Source organism: Rutilus rutilus (genome assembly GCF_951802725.1).
Source record: "Rutilus rutilus genome assembly, chromosome: 8".
In the NCBI taxonomy this organism is placed as follows: Eukaryota; Metazoa; Chordata; class Actinopteri; order Cypriniformes; family Leuciscidae; genus Rutilus; species Rutilus rutilus.
This window is the reverse complement of record NC_140222.1, coordinates 21,645,632-21,665,329: the sequence shown is the minus strand read 5'-3', so window position 1 is coordinate 21,665,329 and position 19,698 is coordinate 21,645,632. Positions and strand designations below refer to the sequence as shown.

At 43.0% G+C, this 19,698-nt stretch overlaps 3 protein-coding genes across 4 annotated transcripts in view; 2 read left to right on the top strand and 1 right to left on the bottom strand.

The window, feature by feature from the left end:
- cenpp (centromere protein P) overlaps positions 1–19,698 on the bottom strand; it is a 52,092-nt gene that overhangs the window by 5,716 nt on the left and 26,678 nt on the right. The window lies entirely within an intron of this gene.
- Positions 207–13,158, top strand: ecm2 (extracellular matrix protein 2, female organ and adipocyte specific). The gene is made up of 10 exons (XM_084415599.1): positions 207–619; positions 3,052–3,310; positions 4,375–4,563; positions 4,671–5,372; positions 5,574–5,689; positions 10,735–10,870; positions 11,026–11,183; positions 11,491–11,630; positions 11,986–12,312; positions 12,523–13,158. The coding sequence occupies exons 2-10, from the start codon at positions 3,061–3,063 to the stop codon at positions 12,689–12,691; spliced, it is 2,187 nt and encodes a 728-aa protein (XP_084271725.1). The 5' UTR covers positions 207–619; positions 3,052–3,060; the 3' UTR covers positions 12,692–13,158.
- On the top strand, positions 14,954–19,588 carry aspn (asporin (LRR class 1)). The gene is made up of 8 exons (XM_084415601.1): positions 14,954–15,201; positions 16,147–16,432; positions 17,058–17,170; positions 17,626–17,839; positions 18,361–18,471; positions 18,627–18,720; positions 18,785–18,923; positions 19,008–19,588. The coding sequence occupies exons 2-8, from the start codon at positions 16,159–16,161 to the stop codon at positions 19,203–19,205; spliced, it is 1,143 nt and encodes a 380-aa protein (XP_084271727.1). The 5' UTR covers positions 14,954–15,201; positions 16,147–16,158; the 3' UTR covers positions 19,206–19,588.

Below are 19,698 nucleotides of genomic sequence, written 5' to 3'. Positions count from 1 at the left end.
ATTTATGTTTGAGCTCCAATCTAATTATAGCACACAACTGCTTGACCACGACCCTCCGTGTACAAAACTGGAAGGAAAGTTGAGATCTTTGTTTTCAGCTCAGTGTGCCCACCCTCTGAAACGTGAGATGGGACGGTCTCATTGGGCAGTAGGGGGTCGACCAACACAGCTTGAAAACCCGTCCAAAGACGCCTGAAAACCAGTCCAGACTCCCTCTGATCAGCTCATTCAAGCTAAAATGTTTCGCCCATTTTCTGCACTCAAACAATACTTTTACAGAGGTGCTAATGACAAGCCAGATGCCACCTCTCTGTTTGAGTACAGTACCCGTCCTAGCCTAGTAATTAGGACACACAAATTCACCAAGTTCTTTCGCCTGAGAGAGGCAGTATCTTGTCACGACCCTCATTTTGCTGAATCTTTCAGAGACAGAACTGGAGAAGTTCTGCCCGAGCGAGTCCCGACTAAACGCTAGAGCAGCCCCCGTCTGTTTTTGACATTTATCAGCCTTCTTGCTGCGGAGCAGACGCACACACACTTCTTGCGTTGCTGGCAAATCCCACAGCTTTTGGGGAAAGAGCGGAAATATTTGGCCTCACAAAACCGCCCGAAACCAGTGGTAACGTACAAACGACTCTCTCCTCTCTTTCAGCTCTCACCCTCAGTAATGTCGTAAAACACTTTTTGTAGAACACTAATTGTTTTTCTTCTTCCGTCTGCGGGGTGCATGTCACATTTATATGGGTTTATAGATGAAAACTATTCTTTGCATGCGGATTGGAACATCTCCACTAAACATTGAGATGTTTGCATCTGGAGTGACGACAAACGTCTTGTGAAATAGGTCTGTCTCATCGCTGAAGCACAAAGACAGCTGGCAGGACTGTAAAAACACTTATAGCTTTACTGTACCTGGTTTTCATTACAGCGCTGAGAGAGGGGGACCCAGTAACATGCACGCCCCTCCGGGATGTTTTTACTCATGGAAGTATATATTTCGCCCCTTTTGTTCTCTGTCTAAGCTGTAGGTTTTATAGATTCTTTCCATCTGAGCCTGGTCATCCTAAAGAGCTTAATTAAAACACTTTTCCCTCTCGTCTACATTTCTTTTTTTCCTCCATCTCACCACAGCTCTGATTTAATGCTAACCGTATGACTTTGCCTGAGGGTTGGAGTGACGTTTGTAGACGCCCTCTGCACACATATCAGCAGTGCTCAGCTGTTGATTTTATTCTTGTTTCCCATTACTGTAAGTCTGGGTGATCAGTGTTGTCATATTTTCCTTTTCTGGCTTGGATTTTCTTCTGCAAGCACTTCAAACTTTGAGACATGCAAGTGACCGATTTGTAAAAAAAAAAATCTGTAAAAAAGAAGGTGACTGAATTAACCATAATCACTATTAAGGCGAGACACTACAGGTGAATAGGGTAACATTTTTATCTAGCAGATATCACCATGAAACTTTCCCAGTTGATTACCTACATTAAGATGAGAAAAAAATGTATTACAAGTTTTCTGTAATTTAATGTTTAAATATGCAAATTAGGCAATATCTAATTAAATATGCGCTAGGCTAGGAATAATATATTTACAAGTCCCTCTGTAAATGTCTTCATAATATAACTAGGTACAAGACTGGAAAGTTTGGTGTATATAGGTGCTACTGAAGTGGAGATTTCGGACTTGGAGTATGAGAGAAAAGTCATTTTGAGAAAACGGGCTTTAAAGATTTATCATCAGCCAATGAGATTGCCATTCAGCCCTTTTACTTTCACGATTGGTTGCTGATAAAAAGGAAATGACCATATTTGGATCCGATAGGATTGTACAGAAGAGAGAGAGCTTCCTAACGGTGCTTGTGATGACAGGCTGCCGGCAGCGATCGCGGAGCAGCACGTTGAATAAGAACGCCGACTTTTGTTGAATTTATGAGAAATCTACAGACACAAACAGACAAAGTGTAATAAAATAAAGACCTAAATGTGTATTTCGGACTTTTTTTCACCACAAGTCTGAAAGAAGACATGTTATTGAAGACAAATAGCCAAAAATCTCAAAATTGACCAGTAAAAAAAAAAAGCGGATGTTTTTGCCTGCCGTGTCTCGCCTTAATAAAATGGTAGGTTTAGTCTTTTGAAATGACACAACAACTCAATTAATCAATTTTAAACTAATAATTTGTTCGCCATGCCGAAATTGTTAATTGCTACTCGGTTTAAAGTGTAAAGAGTTTCCATTCCTCTAATAATTTAAATTTAAACAAACTAATAACCATTCCATTGCCATTCTGCTAATAATTGTACATATATACACACACACATACATATATATACTGAAACAATAGTTACTAGTTATTTCTTTGTAATTATTTGTGAAATTTACTAGCAATTACCCCCTCTCTCTATATAAACGTGTGTGTGTGTGTGTGTGTGTGTATTTCATGCGAATCCTATTTAGGTTCTAAACGACCATTTTTATGAGCTGAATTGAGGCTGCAACAAACTGAACTGATTGAACTGACCATAAAAACTATTAATAAAACTTGAAAATCACAATAAATAGCAATATGTGCGCACATATGGCTTTACTGGAACATTTTAAATAATTTAATATGGCACATTGGACGATCTGGAGCCACTAACGTGATGACATAATTTATACAAATTTATCGAAAGAACCAATCTGCGTAAACGAGTCGTACTTCCCATCACTACAACCTGAGAGTATGAGTGTCATCGAGACCAAGTCTGTTCTTAATTAAAATCTGTGCTATGATTGTTACATTTGAACATAACACTTAAAACCCCTTGCAGTTCTCTAAACACCACTCATCACACACCTAAATAACAGTTTTACTCTTTTACAGTAAAGGTGTTAAAGGCTACTATTCCTTCAAAGCTGTCTGGCTTTCCAGGGTCAAACTTTTAAAGGCTGGATCAACCTGTGATGCCGTAACTTATCATTATGGAAATGTGTACGCAGACAGTATACATTAACAGAGTTATATGAGGAACACGTAGGGCTGAGATGCCTCTGTGTTTCATCCCACAGGTTTCAGCTATGAGGCTAAAACTGATTCTGGCACTGTCACTCTTCGTCTGCATGACCTTCAGCCTCGCAAAAGACCAGAGTCATCCCTTGGCACGAGGTAGAAGACGAGGTGTTGGACCAAAACGAGCAAGAAAACAGACGTCTATTACCACCTTGCAGCAGGGAAGATTGCCAGAAAGCAATGGACAAGATGGATCTATTTTTATTGAATCTCACAAGAACACAAACGAGCCAAAGCCAGACTACGGAGCGGCTGCAGGTCAGTGTTGGGAAAGCTACTTTGAGACTGTAGTTTGTCAAGCTATAAACTACTCGCCATTTAAATTAGATAATTAAGACATTATCCTCATATACAGATGTGCTGTATATAACTTAACTTTGACAATAGCTGATGACAACTTTCACTGTTCATAAACAAACCATAAACTTGGCTAATCATGAAATTGCGGCAAGTTTATGGTAAGCGAATAAAAGTAACCAGATGGCCACGTTAAAACATTGAAATATGGTTATTTTTTGATATAGTTAATGTTGTGAGGTTCAAAAAAGCCATAAAAAAAAGTGGTTAGTTTACATGGTTTAGTACATGACCATTTTGCCCAGGGTGGTAATGGTCAGGACTGAACACTGACCACATGATTATACACTGGCAACACGTGACCGTGTGACCCTGCAATTCGCAAAACACAAACATCCGTTTGCGCCTTAGAAGTAAAAGCGTGGATAATACCACCAACACACATTGTAAGTGCCTTTAGCATTAATCTCAATAACAGATCTGTAAAAAAAATGTAAACAGCGCAAATATGGTCAGTAAGACTCCATTAAAACAAAAGAAAAAAACACTACTTCCCAGTAGACACATTTTACTACTGTATTGCTAGCATGTGTGCACCATTTTAAACTGCGAAGATCTCTGTTCATGAGAATGTAGATAGCCATTTGCCATGTGGAAAACAGTGTTGCGATAGACTGCTATATATAGCCATTTTACAGCCAGATTATATGCATTGGATGAAAACATTGGGCCAGATGGGCCTCAACAAGCGTGTTAGCATCCAAAATCGTCTAACAGCCCTGTACATGCATAATGTGGCTTCTGTTGCCAATCATTTCAAGTGAATTATATTTTTATTAAATCACATTTTAAATAAATAACTAATCAAATCAACATGATAAAATTAAAATGAATCAGACTGATTCATTGGTTTGAACTGATTCTTTGCAACCTTTTTAATCTCGATTCTTTGCAATTATTTCACTGCAACATTTGGCAATCAATCACATTTCTAAGTTTCTTTCTTGTTTGTAAAATTATTCCAGGAAAATCCGAGCACTGTGTATTTCGTGGCATCACCATGTATGATAAAACGGTGTGGTCACCGAAGCCATGCGTGAATTGCCTGTGTTCCAGCGGCGAGGTGGTCTGCGACCAAATACTGTGTCCCGCCCTACGGTGCCAGCTCAAATTTCAACGAATCGGAGAGTGCTGCCCAATTTGCATTGACCCAGGTTTGGATAAAGCATGGCATTAGTACTGCCTGCCAGAATATTTTATATATTAATTGTTGTGTTTGATCTTTCCTTGTCTTATAAATGAACTATTGGCATGGTCTCAGTTGTCGACGCCCCGGAGTATTCAGGTGACTCTCCCGTTCCCAACGATCTCGCCGAGCCCTATACCGGAATATCACAAAGCCAGAAAGACAGACAAAAAAAGGATGAACAAGAACGAATTCGCAAAAAAGATGCTGATCGCAAGCAGAGAAAGAAGCAGAAGAAAGAGGAAGCCGAGAGACAGAGAAAGTTAAAAGAAGCCAGAGAAAAAGAGGAGGAGCAAAGGAGGCTACGAGAGGAGGAAGAGGAGAGAGCGGCGGCAGAGGAGAGGAAGAGAAGGATGGAAGAACAGCGGAAGGCAGAGGAGGACAGGGCTCGTAGGCTAGAGATGGAGCAAAAAGAGATGATGAGAGCTCTGGAGGAGGCAGCCGAACGTGCCCAGGAAGGACTCCGTGGGGACGAGGCCACTGAAGACGAGGACGAGGTCTGGCTGAGGGGAGACGTTTTTCAAATGCCACCCGTGCCACCAACGAGAGCAGCAGGTCCTCCTCTCTTAGCTCTCCAAGAGCCAACCGAACCAGACGAGGAGGACACTGAACCAGGCGAAGAGGAACCAGAAGAAGTCGAGGAGGAGTCTGAGATGGTAACCACATCGCTGCCACAAGGTTGTTCGATCTCTGATGTCACTATCTCCTGTGAAAATGCTAAACTGACGGGTATTCCTCCACTGTCCATTCCTGAGCTCAAATCACTCAGCCTACAGGGTGAGGAAGGCCACATCTCCGCATAACCCCTGTACAGGTCGTAACGAGATACAGGCACTGAAATTGAACTTAGATCATTACCTAAGACACATGCAAGAAATTAAGCCTAAATCAGTACATATGCCAGTGTTTACACAGTCCATGTATACAGATTCCAGTGAGGCTGCTTTTGATAACTTGTCATGCATTATGAAATTACAGGCAATGAAATCAAAACCATCCCTGCTGGAGCATTCAATGGCATTCCCAACCTAGAATGGATTGACCTGGGGAAAAACAAGATCTTGTCCTCTGGCATAGACCCACAAGCTTTTAAAGTAAGTTAAAAACAAAAGTTTCCTGCATATTGCATCAGCAATAAACACAATCTTTTCCTTTTGGTGAGAAAAACATTTTGAGCTCTGAAAAAAATCCAACTGCAATTTTCTTGCCTTGTCATATTTGCAATTGTTTGGATGACAAAATGTTCATGTTTCACGTTAACGACTGAATAGCTGTGGTTCAAAAATTTTTGCAAATATTGTGCATGTTAACGCCATTTAGTTGCATCAGACCAAAAACGCCTTGTCTGTTGCCAATAATGTGATCTTGACATTCTGCAAGGCATTTGACCAGCAAGGGCTGCAAAGAAATGGCTAATCTCACATAATGTTGTTGGAATCTTAAAGTCTGCTTAATGTAGAGAGAGACAGTGTCACGGTGTGGGTTTTGTGTCTTGTTCCTTGTTAGTGTCTGTCATATTATTCCATGCTTGTCATGTGATCCTGCCATGTGTCTTGTCATGTTTAGTTGTTCCTTGTTATGTTGATTAGTCTTCACAGGTGTTTCAGTTTACCACGCCCCCTTGTTATCTTGTTTAGCTTGTGTTCCCTGTGTATATATACCCTGTCTGTTTTAGTATGTGTCACGGAGTCCTTGTAATATATCACACCACTTCCGTTCCCTGTGTTTCCGGTTTATGTTCTTGTTCCTTGTTTGTTTATTTTGTTATATTGGACTGCTAATATGGATTTTGACACCTGCATGGATGACGACGAATTGGATTGCCCTACAAATAAAAACGCTGTATTTGGATCCACCTGTTTCTCTCCCTTTCCTTGGTGTGTGGATCGTGACAGAAGGACTCCGTCACACAATGGATCCAGCAGCATGAACATTTTTCAGGGCCTGGCTTTATGGGCCCGCCAGACTGAAGAGGCCATGGCGCTGAATTCCCCTAAGCACCCTTCGCCACTGATTCCGCCCAGCTCAGAACCTGCACATTGCCATCGGAAACAGAGGAGGAGAAGGAAGACCTCCTCCGTGACTGTTCCGGTGGTCCCGATTCCGGTGGTCCCAGTTCCGGTGGTTCCGAATTCGGTGGTCCCAGTGCCGGTGGTCCCAGTGCCGGAGGTCCCAGTACCGGTGGTCCCAGTTCCGGTGGTCCAGAGTCAAGTGGCACCAAAACACAGGAGGAGGAGAAAGGCTCTCTCCGTAACTGTTCCGGTGATCCCATTTCCGGTGGTCCCTGTTCCGGTGGTCCCTGTTCCAGTGATCCCGAGTCCGGTGGCTCCTAACACGGAGACCATCCCGGAGGTGACTACCGTCCCTGACGTACCGCCCAGGCGTCTTGCTCTGCCCGCACCACCCAGACGTCATGCTCTACTGGCCCCGCCCGAGCTGCTCGCACTGCCTGCACCACCCCAGCGATCCGTCACGTCTGCCCAGCCAGAGACTGTTCATGTCACGTCTGCCCAGCCAGAGACTGTTCACGTCACATCTGCCGGGCCTGTGTCTTCGGACAAGATGGCCGCCGCCGAGCCTGTTCACGTCACGCCTGCCGAGCCTGTGTCTTCGGACAAGATGGCCGTCGCCGAGCCTGTTCACGTCACACCTGCCGAGCCTGTGTCTTCGGACAAGATGGCCACCACCGAGCCTGTTCACGTCACGCCTGCTGAGCCTGTGTCTTCGGACAAGAGGGCCGCCGCCGAGAGTGTTCAGGTCACGTTTGCCGAGCCTGTGTCCCCTGACAAGATGGCCGCTGTCGAGCCTGTGTCTGTTCCTGAGCCGGTGGTGTCTGTTCCTGAGCCGGTGGTGTCTGTTCCTGTTCCTGAGCCGGTGGGGTCGGTTCCTGTTCCTGAGCCGGTGGTGTCTGTTCCTGTTCCTGAGCCGGTGGTGTCTGTTTCTGTTCCGGAGCCGGTGGTGTCTGTTCCTGTTCCTGAGCCGGAGCCAGTGGTGTCTGTTCCTGAGCCGGAGCCAGAGCCAGTGGTGTCTGTTCCTGAGCCGGAGCCAGTGGTGTCTGTTCCTGAGCCGGAGCCAGCGTCTGTTCCTGAGCCGGAGCCAGCGTCTGTTCCTGAGCCGGAGCCAGCGTCTGTTCCTGAGCCGGAGCCAGCGTCTGTTCCTGAGCCGGAGCCAGCGTCTGTTCCTGAGCCGGAGCCAGCGTCTGTTCCTGAGCCGGAGCCAGCGTCTGTTCCTGAGCCGGAGCCAGCGTCTGTTCCTGAGCCGGAGCCAGCGTCTGTTCCTGAGCCGGAGCCAGCGTCTGTTCCTGAGCCGGAGCCAGCGTCTGTTCCTGAGCCGGAGCCAGCGTCTGTTCCTGAGCCGGAGCCAGCGTCTGTTCCTGAGCCGGAGCCAGCGTCTGTTCCTGAGCCGGAGCCAGCGTCTGTTCCTGAGCCGGAGCCAGCGTCTGTTCCTGAGCCTGAGCCTGCGTCTGTTCCTGAGCCTGTGTCTGTTCCTGAGCCTGTGTCTGTGTCTGTGTCTGGGTCTGGGTCTGGGTCTGTGTCTTGGTCTGTGTCTTGGTCTGTGTCTGTGTCTGAACCTGAGCCGGTGGTGCCAGTTCCAGTGCCTGAGCCGGTGGTGCCAGTTCCAGTGCCTGAGCCGGTGGTGCCAGTTCCAGTGCCTGAGCCGGTGGTGCCAGTTCCAGTGCCTGAGCCGGTGGTGCCAGTTCCAGTGCCTGAGCCGGTGGTGCCAGTTCCAGTGCCTGAGCCGGTGGTGCCAGTTCCAGTGCCTGAGCCGGTGGTGCCAGTTCCAGTGCCTGAGCCGGTGGTGCCAGTTCCAGTGCCTGAGCGGGTGGTACCAGTTCCAGTGCCTGAGCCGTTGGTGCCAGTTCCAGTTCCTGAGCCATTGGTGTCTGTTCCAGTTCCTGCGCCGTGGCCGACCGAGGGGTCTTCACCAACCTGGCCGCCCGAGGGGTCTTCACCGCCGTGGCCGCCCGAGGGACAGTCTCCGCTCTGGCCGCCCGAGGGAGAGTCTCCGCCCTGGCCGCCCGAGGGAGAGTCTCCGCCCTGGCCGCCCGAGGGACAGTCTCCGCCCTGGCCGCCCGAGGGACAGTCTCCGCCCTGGCCGCCCGAGGGACAGTCTCCGCCCTGGCAGCCCGAGGGACAGTCTCCGCCCTGGCAGCCCGAAGGACAGTCTCCGCCCTGGCCGCCCGAGGGACAGTCTCCGCCCTGGCCGCCCGAGGGACAGTCTCCGCCCTGGCCGCCCGAGGGGTCTTCACCGCCCTGGCCGCCCGAGGGACAGTCTCCGCCCTGGCCGCCCGAGGGAGAGTCTCCGCCCTGGCCGCCCGAGGGGTCTTCACCGCCCTGGCCGCCCGAGGGGTCTTCACCGCCGTGGCCGCCCGAGGGGTCTTCACCGCCGTGGCCGCCCGAGGGACAGTCTCCGCCCTGGCCGCCCGAGGGACAGTCTCCGCCCTGGCCGCCCGAGGGAGAGTCTCCGCCCTGGCCGCCCGAGGCAAAGTCTCCGCCCTGGCCGCCCGATGGACTGTCTGCTCCGCCCTGGCCGCCCGATGGACTGTCTGCTACGCCCTGGCCGCCCGATGGACTGTCTGCTCCGCCCTGGCCGCCCGGTGGACTGTCTGCTCCGCCCTGGCCGCCCGGTGGACTGTCTGCTCCGCCCTGGCCGCCCGGTGGACTGTCTGCTCCGCCCTGGCCGCCAGATGAACTGTCACTCCCTGTCCCCGTTTCCCTCCATGGACCTGGCCCCCCTTCCCTCCCCCTGATCCTCCACCACTCCACCTCCCGCCTGGATTTTTGTTTGGTCTGTCACGTCTTGTAGCGTCTGGTAGCCGCTCCGTAGAGGGGAGGTTATGTCACGGTGTGGGTTTTGTGTCTTGTTCCTTGTTAGTGTCTGTCATATTATTCCATGCTTGTCATGTGATCCTGCCATGTGTCTTGTCATGTTTAGTTGTTCCTTGTTATGTTGATTAGTCTTCACAGGTGTTTCAGTTTACCACGCCCCCTTGTTATCTTGTTTAGCTTGTGTTCCCTGTGTATATATACCCTGTCTGTTTTAGTATGTGTCACGGAGTCCTTGTAATATATCACACCACTTCCGTTCCCTGTGTTTCCGGTTTATGTTCTTGTTCCTTGTTTGTTTATTTTGTTATATTGGACTGCTAATATGGATTTTGACACCTGCATGGATGACGACGAATTGGATTGCCCTACAAATAAAAACGCTGTATTTGGATCCACCTGTTTCTCTCCCTTTCCTTGGTGTGTGGATCGTGACAGACAGAAAATAAAAAAGTGTAAATAATCGGACCGTTGACATGAAAACCGACCCATGAGTGTAAATTTGCTGAGTCAGACTGACATGTACATATTTCGTTTTTTAGGATCATACAGCATTCTGGCAATTGAGATAATGTTCCTTTCCATTGCTGCCTCTTGTTCAGAAATTCATATAAACATTTCTTCATGTCTTCCAGCTGAACTTCAGTTGAATTAGAGAAGCAAATGTTTCTTCCATAACGGTTTAAAGCCGTGCAAAAACAGAAAAACCTGCAAACCTGACGGTGCTGAACTACACTTTTCTCCAATGTTTTGTTCTGTTCACAACCGTATGGCTTTTACAGAAGTTTCACAAATCTTGCTCTTATACAAACACTATACCCACTTGTACTTGACACTTGTAGCCATGCTTTTTTTGCACAGCCTTTCAAATAAAAACAAAATTCCATGGCACATGTTCAAGTGAAACAACAGAGGGTATGCTACGCTACGCTAGTCTTTCCTATTTTCACTGGGTTCTAACCAGTAGAAATATGCTCATCATCTGAAACAAATAGTGAAGTTTGTATATACTATATAGTTTATATACAGTATCCAGACTGTGTCAATTCATCAGAAAGCTTGGTGTTTCAATCAGAAATAACGTATATGATAGCGATATGGCATGTGGAGTCCAAACAACTGGTTGTTTAGTTAGAAAACATGCGTCAAACAAAAACATACACGTCAGCATAACTAATAAGTATCCAAAGCACTGCGAGAAAACCAAAGTGGAAAACTTTCACTGAAGGATTTCGAAAGTGTATCGTATATAACCTTTATTTTTTTCGCACCTAAAGATTAATGACGTGATTTTTATGTAACTGTCTTTTAAGGGTCTTAAATTCCTGTCTCGCCTGTATATGGATGGAAACCTTCTGGAAGAAATTCCCTCTGAGCTCCCATCAACACTCCAGGAGCTTAAGATAAATGAGAACAATCTAAAAGAAATTGAGGAAAACAGCTTTGAAGGTAAAACAGTTACGCAAAATTGCCATGTATAAAAAAGAACATCTATAAAAAAAAGCTAACATTTAATCAGCTAATACTAGCATGAAATGTTCCTTACCTAATGTTGTACAAAGAAAACACAATATTTTCACAAATTGCTTCATAATTCCTGGAAGGTCTCAGCAGTCTGGTTACTTTGGAAATGGAAGGGAACTTGCTGAGTGAAGGTCATGTGAATCCACAGGCCTTTAAGCCCCTCAAAGAGCTGACTTACCTTCGGCTAAGCAGAAACCATTTCCGTACCATTCCTCAGGGCCTACCTGCATCTCTACTGGTAAGTTTTGAAAATGGAGAACTATTCTGCAGTCAAGGAACATCCAGAAATATAGAAACCACGACTTAGTCAACTTTGTTCATTTAATTGCGCACACATTTGTGAGCTACAAATCAGCATTGGTTCTACAGTACCTGTGGGAAACCAGTGGCACTAAACCAGCAATTAAGGCAAACCAAAACCAACACTTTACCACAGAGTAATTCAAAGCTGCTCAAGTCAAACTTAATTGCATTGTCAAGTAACAACTGTTTCTGTTTATTTATTCAATGAAGCAAAGTTACTTCATATTCTCTTTGACGTTTAGGAGTTGTACCTTGAAAACAATCTGATTGAAGACATCTCTGAAACAGCATTCAACCACACCACAAACATCAACGTCATTGTGCTACGACATAATAAATTAGATGAGTCAAGCATTGCACCTTTCACCTGGATCAATCACAGGTGTGTGTCTTCAACAAGGTTAACAATCAAACCAATATTTAGGCAAATACTGTTCACATTTGTTCTATTTTAAGCCTAATTTGCATATTAATAACTATTTTGCAGAGTAAATTGAAACTGCAGAAGTTTTAGCACATTTAGCCTCTGGTTGCACTGGATTGTGGGTGGTTAGTTAATACGCTTTTGCACTGAAATATTGCATGCTAAAGTGGCGAAAACAGTTTCGTGCAATAATCCTTTGGAAGAACTGAAAAATGGAAAAGTATCAAGAAGTGAAAAACCTTTTCTGGGTTTTTCCAGTTGTTTTTTTTAAACACATGAACTCTAATTCTACTTTTCCCGCTGTATCTAAAAGGAACCTGGAATCTATAGATCTCTCACACAACAACTTCTACCTGGTTCCATCCTTCCTGCCAAAGTCACTGGTTCATCTGGTTTTGGTCGGGAATCAGATTGAACGCATTCCAGGATACGTGTTCGCACACATGGAGCCTGGCCTTGAGTACCTCTACCTCTCTTACAACAAGCTGGACGGTGACGCTGTGGAGCCAGAGTCATTTTTTGGCACCTTCAACACTATGACTGAACTCTGCCTAGACCATAACCAGCTTACGTCTATTCCAATGGGAATTAATGAGATGACAGCGTTACATTTCCTACGACTTAACAACAACAAAATAAGGTACAGTGCTAGCCTTCTTGCAAAGATGAACATGTCTAGTTTGTCATAATGTCCTGGGACACATACATACACAACAAAAACAAGATACATTTATGTATGAAAGATATTAAAAAAATTATTATTCCAGACATTTTGCCAAAATGATTTTTTGCAACATATATGGAGAACTTATGTATGTACTTAGATTATGTTAAATTCTTCCTCCAACAGGCATGTTTCAGAAGACGCCATCTGCGACCCCTTGAATGACGATGACTCTCATCTAGTTGCCCTTCGCCTCGAGAACAATTTCCTTGACCCACGGAAAATCCCACCCACGGCTTTCTCCTGCGTCCGCTCCTACTCAAGTGTTGTTTTAAAGCCTCAGAGGATTAAGTAACTGTAATCTTGTCTACTATTATTATAAACCACTAAAGGCCGTAAACATAAAACTAATTTGATTCCTGTGAAACATACAGATATCATGAAAATATAACTTTTTTTCTTTTTCTTTTTTACCCCAAAAATTGCTAACAGAGACAATTCTTGCATTGAATCTCTGTTTGGCATGTTTATTTTCTGTCTAGTTTTATTAGTTTCTGTTTAAGCTTCCATTTATTAGTCAAGGTAAGATGAGACATGTTCACAGCCTCAAGGATCATGGCAGAATGCTGCCGTTGTTCGCGCCTGTCTAGACGTGTCTTTGTAGGATGCATGGATCAACTGTCCAATACTTCAAGAGGAAAAAAGTAGCAGAATATAACTTTGTATTCTATGTTGAGATGTATCTTATTCTTGTCATGACAGTATTAAGTTTGTCTGTCGTAGTGAAGAAAAACAGGATGCATGGCTTTTCTTAAGTGTTTTTTTTTAAAAGGCAGCCAAAATCAAACTGCTTACATAAATGCATTTTTCTACTAAGACAGGACCAATAAGGACGTTTACTACTGAGAGAACTGTGATGCATAATTGAAAGACATGATTCAAGTCATTTAAGTGAGCACAGATTTGTATTTGCTTAGTTTAGAATTCAGTGGGAAAATCAATACAGCTTCAATAAAAACACATTTTCCTATGTATTTTACATTCATTTTATCCAAAAGTGTGAGACGAATTAAGCTATCACATAAAAATATTTCCTAAAATGTCTATTGTACTTCTTTCCTAAAATACCTCAGTATGAAACATCTGCGATTTATAAACGTTCGACAGAAGTTCTGTGCTAATGGAATCGCTGCAGACTGAAGCACATTAATGACCCCTGTAAATGATCTGACTATGACATCATAGTCTTCCGCTCCTTCTAAGATTCCTCTAAGGTTCCGAGTTCCCACTACATCATAGCCAGAGAAATGTGGACGATTACTGAGGAAATGCCTCTGAGGTTGAATTGGGGTTTCACTGATTTCAGACTACAACTAAAATGAGAGGAAAGAATAAACAACAAAAAATGCCTGGAAGGGGGATCATCTCAGAAGCTTTCCATGATTCAATGACTCACATACTAGTCACATGGCTTTTACTTACTTTTACTTACTTTAATCAACAGCTGAACCACCCCCTCCTTGTGCCTGTGTACAGTTAAATTCTGCTCTATATTTAGAGGACAAGCAAAGTTGTGGAAAATCGCCAATATATCTCAAGGCTGCGCGAGTGTTTGCAAGGTCGGGACATTTCCAACATAGTTCTGCACGTCACAACATTACAACAAATAAGATTGAAGGTGTGAAATACAAAAGAATTCGAAAATGGTTGAGGGAAATTACTGGTACTTTCTGAATAATCTAAGCACATCTACACATTTCTACCTTTCCTCAACCAGTTCACCCTCATGTTGTGTCTGTAATAGTATCTACATCCTTTTAATTTACGGCACCAACTCGACATACCACAAACCTTTATTGGTTTGAGGTTGGTTATCATTTCGGAAGGAATGCTGGCCAGTGAGACCCAGGAGAATGAACGGAGAAACCATGAGACATAGGAACTTCCATCATCTCAAAACCCCCAGCCAAACCCAAGCATATGTGGCGCCACCAGTACTGCCCTGTGAATAGAGAGGGGTCGCGTTTTGTGCTGCTGTAAGCAAACAGCACTGTAAAGTCTGGAAAAGTTATCATCCAACATTTAGTTTTAGATTAAAGGTCCCCCATGGATTGGGACCTACCATATTTTGTCCCATAAATATTCATTCGAATTCACGAAACACGAAACATGCATTTACTTGACTAAAGTCAATTATTTTATTAGTAAATTGATGCCAGTTCTAGTGGATGTCAAATAAATGTTCTGATTTGGGTCAAGCAGAAAGATTTGCAAATGTCTATCAATTTTACTTTTTTTAAAAATATTTTCCAATATAAAGTGTATATAAAAGCTATTTTATCCATGTCATATCACTATCAGTCAGTCGTTACATTACAAAAATTAGTGTTTGATCTAAAAATAGAAGCCCAGAAATAGCCCTACAAATTATGCAACATGCAATAATTTGTGCACTCTGAAATATTTAAATACGTCAAAAGTCAGATAAGTAGAGACCACCCATTGGCAATGTAAAGAATGAGAGTATCCCAGACTGGCCATTGAAAATTTAGGCACACAAAATTGGCCGAGTTTCAAGTGCTGATGAGAAACATACGGCTGGTAACAATGAGTGTTCAGTGCTAGTTAAGCATCCAGCAGAGCTGCGTGCTGTTCCTACCCCTTATTCCGAATCTGCTCCTTGAACCAGCAGTATCTTTTCCATCCCCATTCATTCAAGGATCTCATGCTTTGACGAGCGTGATCTCCACCTTTCGGGCTTTCGTGCATGCTGCATTTAAGGACCCGTGTCTCAACAAATCCAGACGGCAATATTGATCTCATCCCTGGAGGCTTACTTGAACAAGGATTACACAGCTTCATCAGGTATGTTGTCTTCATCTGTCCCTAGACTTGAGATAATTGATTCCACCATAGTAAGTTTGTGTGAAGCTCTATTTCTTGGAAAGGTAATAGTAGACATATGAATTCAAACGAACAGCTAAATAAACCAGACAACATTTCATTATATTAATTGGGAGAGAACAAATTAATTTAAAAGTGCCGTGGTGAAACATTTACAGATAAATTCAGAGCAGTCTAATAACAAAGCATATTTCTCTACGCAGGTATTTTAAATTGTTTTAAAGCATAAATATTAAAGTTGTAATATTTATAACTTACAGCAGGTGAATTCTTAACAGCTCGATTTAAATTGAACGTTTTTGCAAAAATCAAACAAAATACAATCATTCCAAATGATGATTTAGATTTACCATTAAATGTCATGTGGGTAGCGTTAGCGCATCATTAACAACTCTTAAAGGTCAATAAACTGTGAGCCAGCTTCTCATACGATGATGACTAAGGCTTCCATAAATAAGATTGCTCCATAAACAATTGCTTAGTACAGCTGGTTCATTTTAACTTCTTACACAAACAATTACAGCAATCATTAACCTTTTCTCCTCACAATTATTACATTAATGCTACTGAATTGAATCAAAAATTTGTGCAGGTAAAGAAAAGCAAAAACAAAATGAATCAAATCATCACAAACATATTGAGAGTCGTGATATTTCAGGAGCATCTGTATTTTACTGTAAAGTGCTGTGAAAGTCATTCAATAAGAATGTCTCTTTAACCTGTGATCAGTTCCCATTGGCTCATTTCATTGTGATGCCAACTAATAAACCAATCAGGATCCTTGGGATCCAATTCACACGATTTTCTCTTCCATTCTGTGAAACAATTCTATGTGTTATAACGCAAAGCAATGTAACATGTTCGACAAAGTACAGGTTAAACAACTGCTTGTGTTCATGTTCACAGGTCTAACCATTCATGACTAAAGATCCAAACAAAAGCTGCACCATGAAGGTACTTTTACTACTCACCCTACTGACATTATGTCACGCAAAACCATACATGCCTATCAATGTCATGGATTTCATCAAGCATCATGAAATCATGCAACAAGATGTGGGTGATTATGATGATGATGACGACGACGACGATGACAATGATGACGATTACAACGATTATGATGATAACTTCGTTTCGGACTGTCCCGAAGGGTGTCGGTGCTCAAAGAAAGTTCTCCAGTGCTCAGATCAGGGTAAGCACTGCATTAAACTACTTTAAACAACTATTTCCAGGGCTCGAATTTCGGCGTGGGATTGCGGGAATTGCATATAATTTTACTCATTCCCGCAGGTTTCGCACTTATAATGCAGGAAATTCCCACAAACATTTATTCAATTAGCTCGTTGGTTGACATCATTTCACAAATTCGACGCTACCGCGTCTTCTCTATCTTTCAAAATGCGTGCATGGCTTCACAGCACCACATCATCTGTACAAGAGAGCTGCGCGGTGCGATACAATACTTTACTAAAGTTTTTTATATGCACGACTTGTCAATTTAAACATTCAAGTGATTTGAAAGAATTCAGTAGTCCTCGCGCTCTCTCTGAGAGCCGGTTTTCTGTGCGCTCATCCCAGGAGCACGCGCATAAAGCCGCCAGTCATTTCTAAAAATGCATCATTCTGTTATGTTCCATCAAGCTGTCACTGAATGCAAGATCACATCTTAGAAACGCAACTTTTCAGGGTAATAATTATATAGGGTTTCTTTAAGACTCATTTGCCAACTAGCCTTTCAGGCAACCCATTAAAATGTGCGGCTTTGAACATCTCTACGTTCTAGTCTATAAAATATCACATCTCTGTTGTCTTCACAGGTCTGACCAAGGTGCCAAAGGACATTCCTAAAAACACGCTGCTCGTCGATCTCCAAAACAATGACATCACGGAAATCAAGGAAGACGATTTCAAAGGCTTGGATAATCTCTATGTAAGTAGTAAACTCTCCCCCTTAAATGCTTTTAGGGCATTTTAAGAGTTGTGTTTTTATACTGGGTTTATACAAGGACATCTGGAGACATGCAGTGGTAGCAGAATTATGTGGAATTCTGGACACATACTTGAGTGTTATTGATATTTGCATCTACTGTGGACAGTTTCATACTTGTGGTAAATATTTGCTCATGATTAGTGGTAAAATGGTTAAAAGTTCTTGCAGTGCAAGAAAGCAAGAAAGGGAATAAACTTGCAAGGGCATAAAAAAATAGAAACAGCCCAGATCTTGAAAACAACAACACAAAGTTCTATTTAGCTATCCAAAATTTCACAAAAATGTATGGAAGCTGTAAAATGCCATTTTTAAAAGTGAACTGTGATCAATAATGGTAATGACTATCTAGAGCCATGGACACTGTACCTTAATTATTTCTCCTTCTGTAATTGCAGGCCCTGTTTCTGCTCAACAACCAGATAACAAAAATTCACCCAAAGGCCTTTCGCAACATGGACAAACTCAAGATTCTCCACCTGTCATACAACCTGCTGACACAAGTCCCAGAGAATCTTCCCAAGAATATTCAGGCATTGCGACTGCATGACAACAGGATCAGCAGACTTCCGAAAGGAGCATTTAGGGGAATGCAAGGCTTAAATGTTTTAGGTAGGTCTCCTAAGTGATGTTCTTAAATAAACACGGTCAGAGTCATGCTTAAGTAGTTAGTACACTTGCTTCAACACGTTGAGCTGTATGACTTGCATCATTTCCCGATTCCATTCCCGTTCTCTCCATCATGACCTCATTAAACCTTGTTATATAATCAGATACATGATCTTACATCATTTGTATCTGACACAACAAGCTCACTTCAATCAACTGACCTCCATGGTTCTCAGGTAATGTACAGTTAAAAAAAAAAAAATCTGCCTCCATAGTGTCTATATTAAGATCTGCATTTACAGATTTAATCTCAATAAATTTGGCAGAAACAACTGAGAATTATGTTGATACTGTGGTGTTGTAGTTAAAAATGGGGCTGGCAACCAAACGGTTGCTGGTTCAAACCCAACAAGGTGTGATCCGTGAGTCTTTGTATCACATTTTTCTGCCAAATGCATTAATGTAAATGAATGCTTATTTAAAAGAAAAAAAATACAAGATGTTCCCTTTTCTTGCATCTCTAGAACTGAGTGCAAATCCAATTGCAAACAGCGGGATTGAAGGCGGAGCTTTTGACGACATGGCGACTCTCTACTTGAGAATAGCTGAAGCAAAGCTTACAGCTGTTCCTAAAGGTAAGAATTATAATTTGCTTTATGAAAGTCAAGAGTATATCACACCTGAAAGAAAGTCTAAAAGATGACGTGGGTCTCGAAAGACAAAGTGCTTACAAATTTGACTAAGCACATAAGTCTAATAATATCGATTTTTATTAATCTGAATACCACAGATCTCCCATCTTCCCTGACCGAACTTCACTTGGACTACAACAAGATCGCCAAAGTGGAGTCAGAGGATTTTTTGAGATTAAAAAGTCTACAGAGGTAAGGTGAACCGACTCCCTCGTGTGGATGAAAACAGAACACAACATTAACTTGTCTTTCACAGGTTGTGGCTTGACTTCAATCAAATCAAGTATGTGGAGAATGGAAGTTTCGCTGGCATTCCCAAAGTCAGAGAAATTCATTTGGACAACAATAAACTGAAGAAAGTTCCTCCAGGCTTAAACAACCTGAAATATTTGCAGGTAAAACACAAATACACATGCAATAGAAACATGAATAAGACATGATGTGTACAGAGATCTGATCCACTTTGTTTCTTTTTTTAGGTGATGTACTTACACTCCAACAGCATCCCTTACGTTGGAGTAAATGACTTTTGCCCTTCGAGAACCCGGGTTAAGAAAGCCCTCTACACTAGGATCAGTTTATATGCAAACCCAGTGAAATACTGGGAGATTCAGCCACCCACTTTTCGGTGCGTATCCAGCCACAACTCGGTGCAACTGGGTAACAACAGAAAGTGAGCGAAACGGTACCAACGCGTACCATCTTGCCACTGGAGGGCAGAATTATAGTCATGAACTTCATTCTAATTTTATAAATTACCATTTCATGTCCTCATGGTGATGTACAGAACATAACTTATCCAAAATCCAAGAGCATCCGCAGAGGCTACAGACTCAGTACTTGAATTTAGAGAGGATTTCGAAGACTTTGAATTCCAGTAAAGATAGAATCAACTACAGTGTGTGCAATAGTTACATAGGTTTTCATAGTTAATGTTTACATTGAAATCTTTTCGACTTTATAAAAGCTAGAGAACAGTTTTTTGAGATCAGGTGCTAAGTAAATTTGTCCCTTGTGTATTGAAGGTCAACAAATAAGTTTTATCTAAAAAGGAACGACTGTCTAGACTCAAAGAAAAAAATTATAAAATTCACAAGGCCAGTCTGTTCATTGTTCTACTTGTATTTTAGAGAATGGGCATTACTCATTGGTGCTTATTAATCGTTTTTA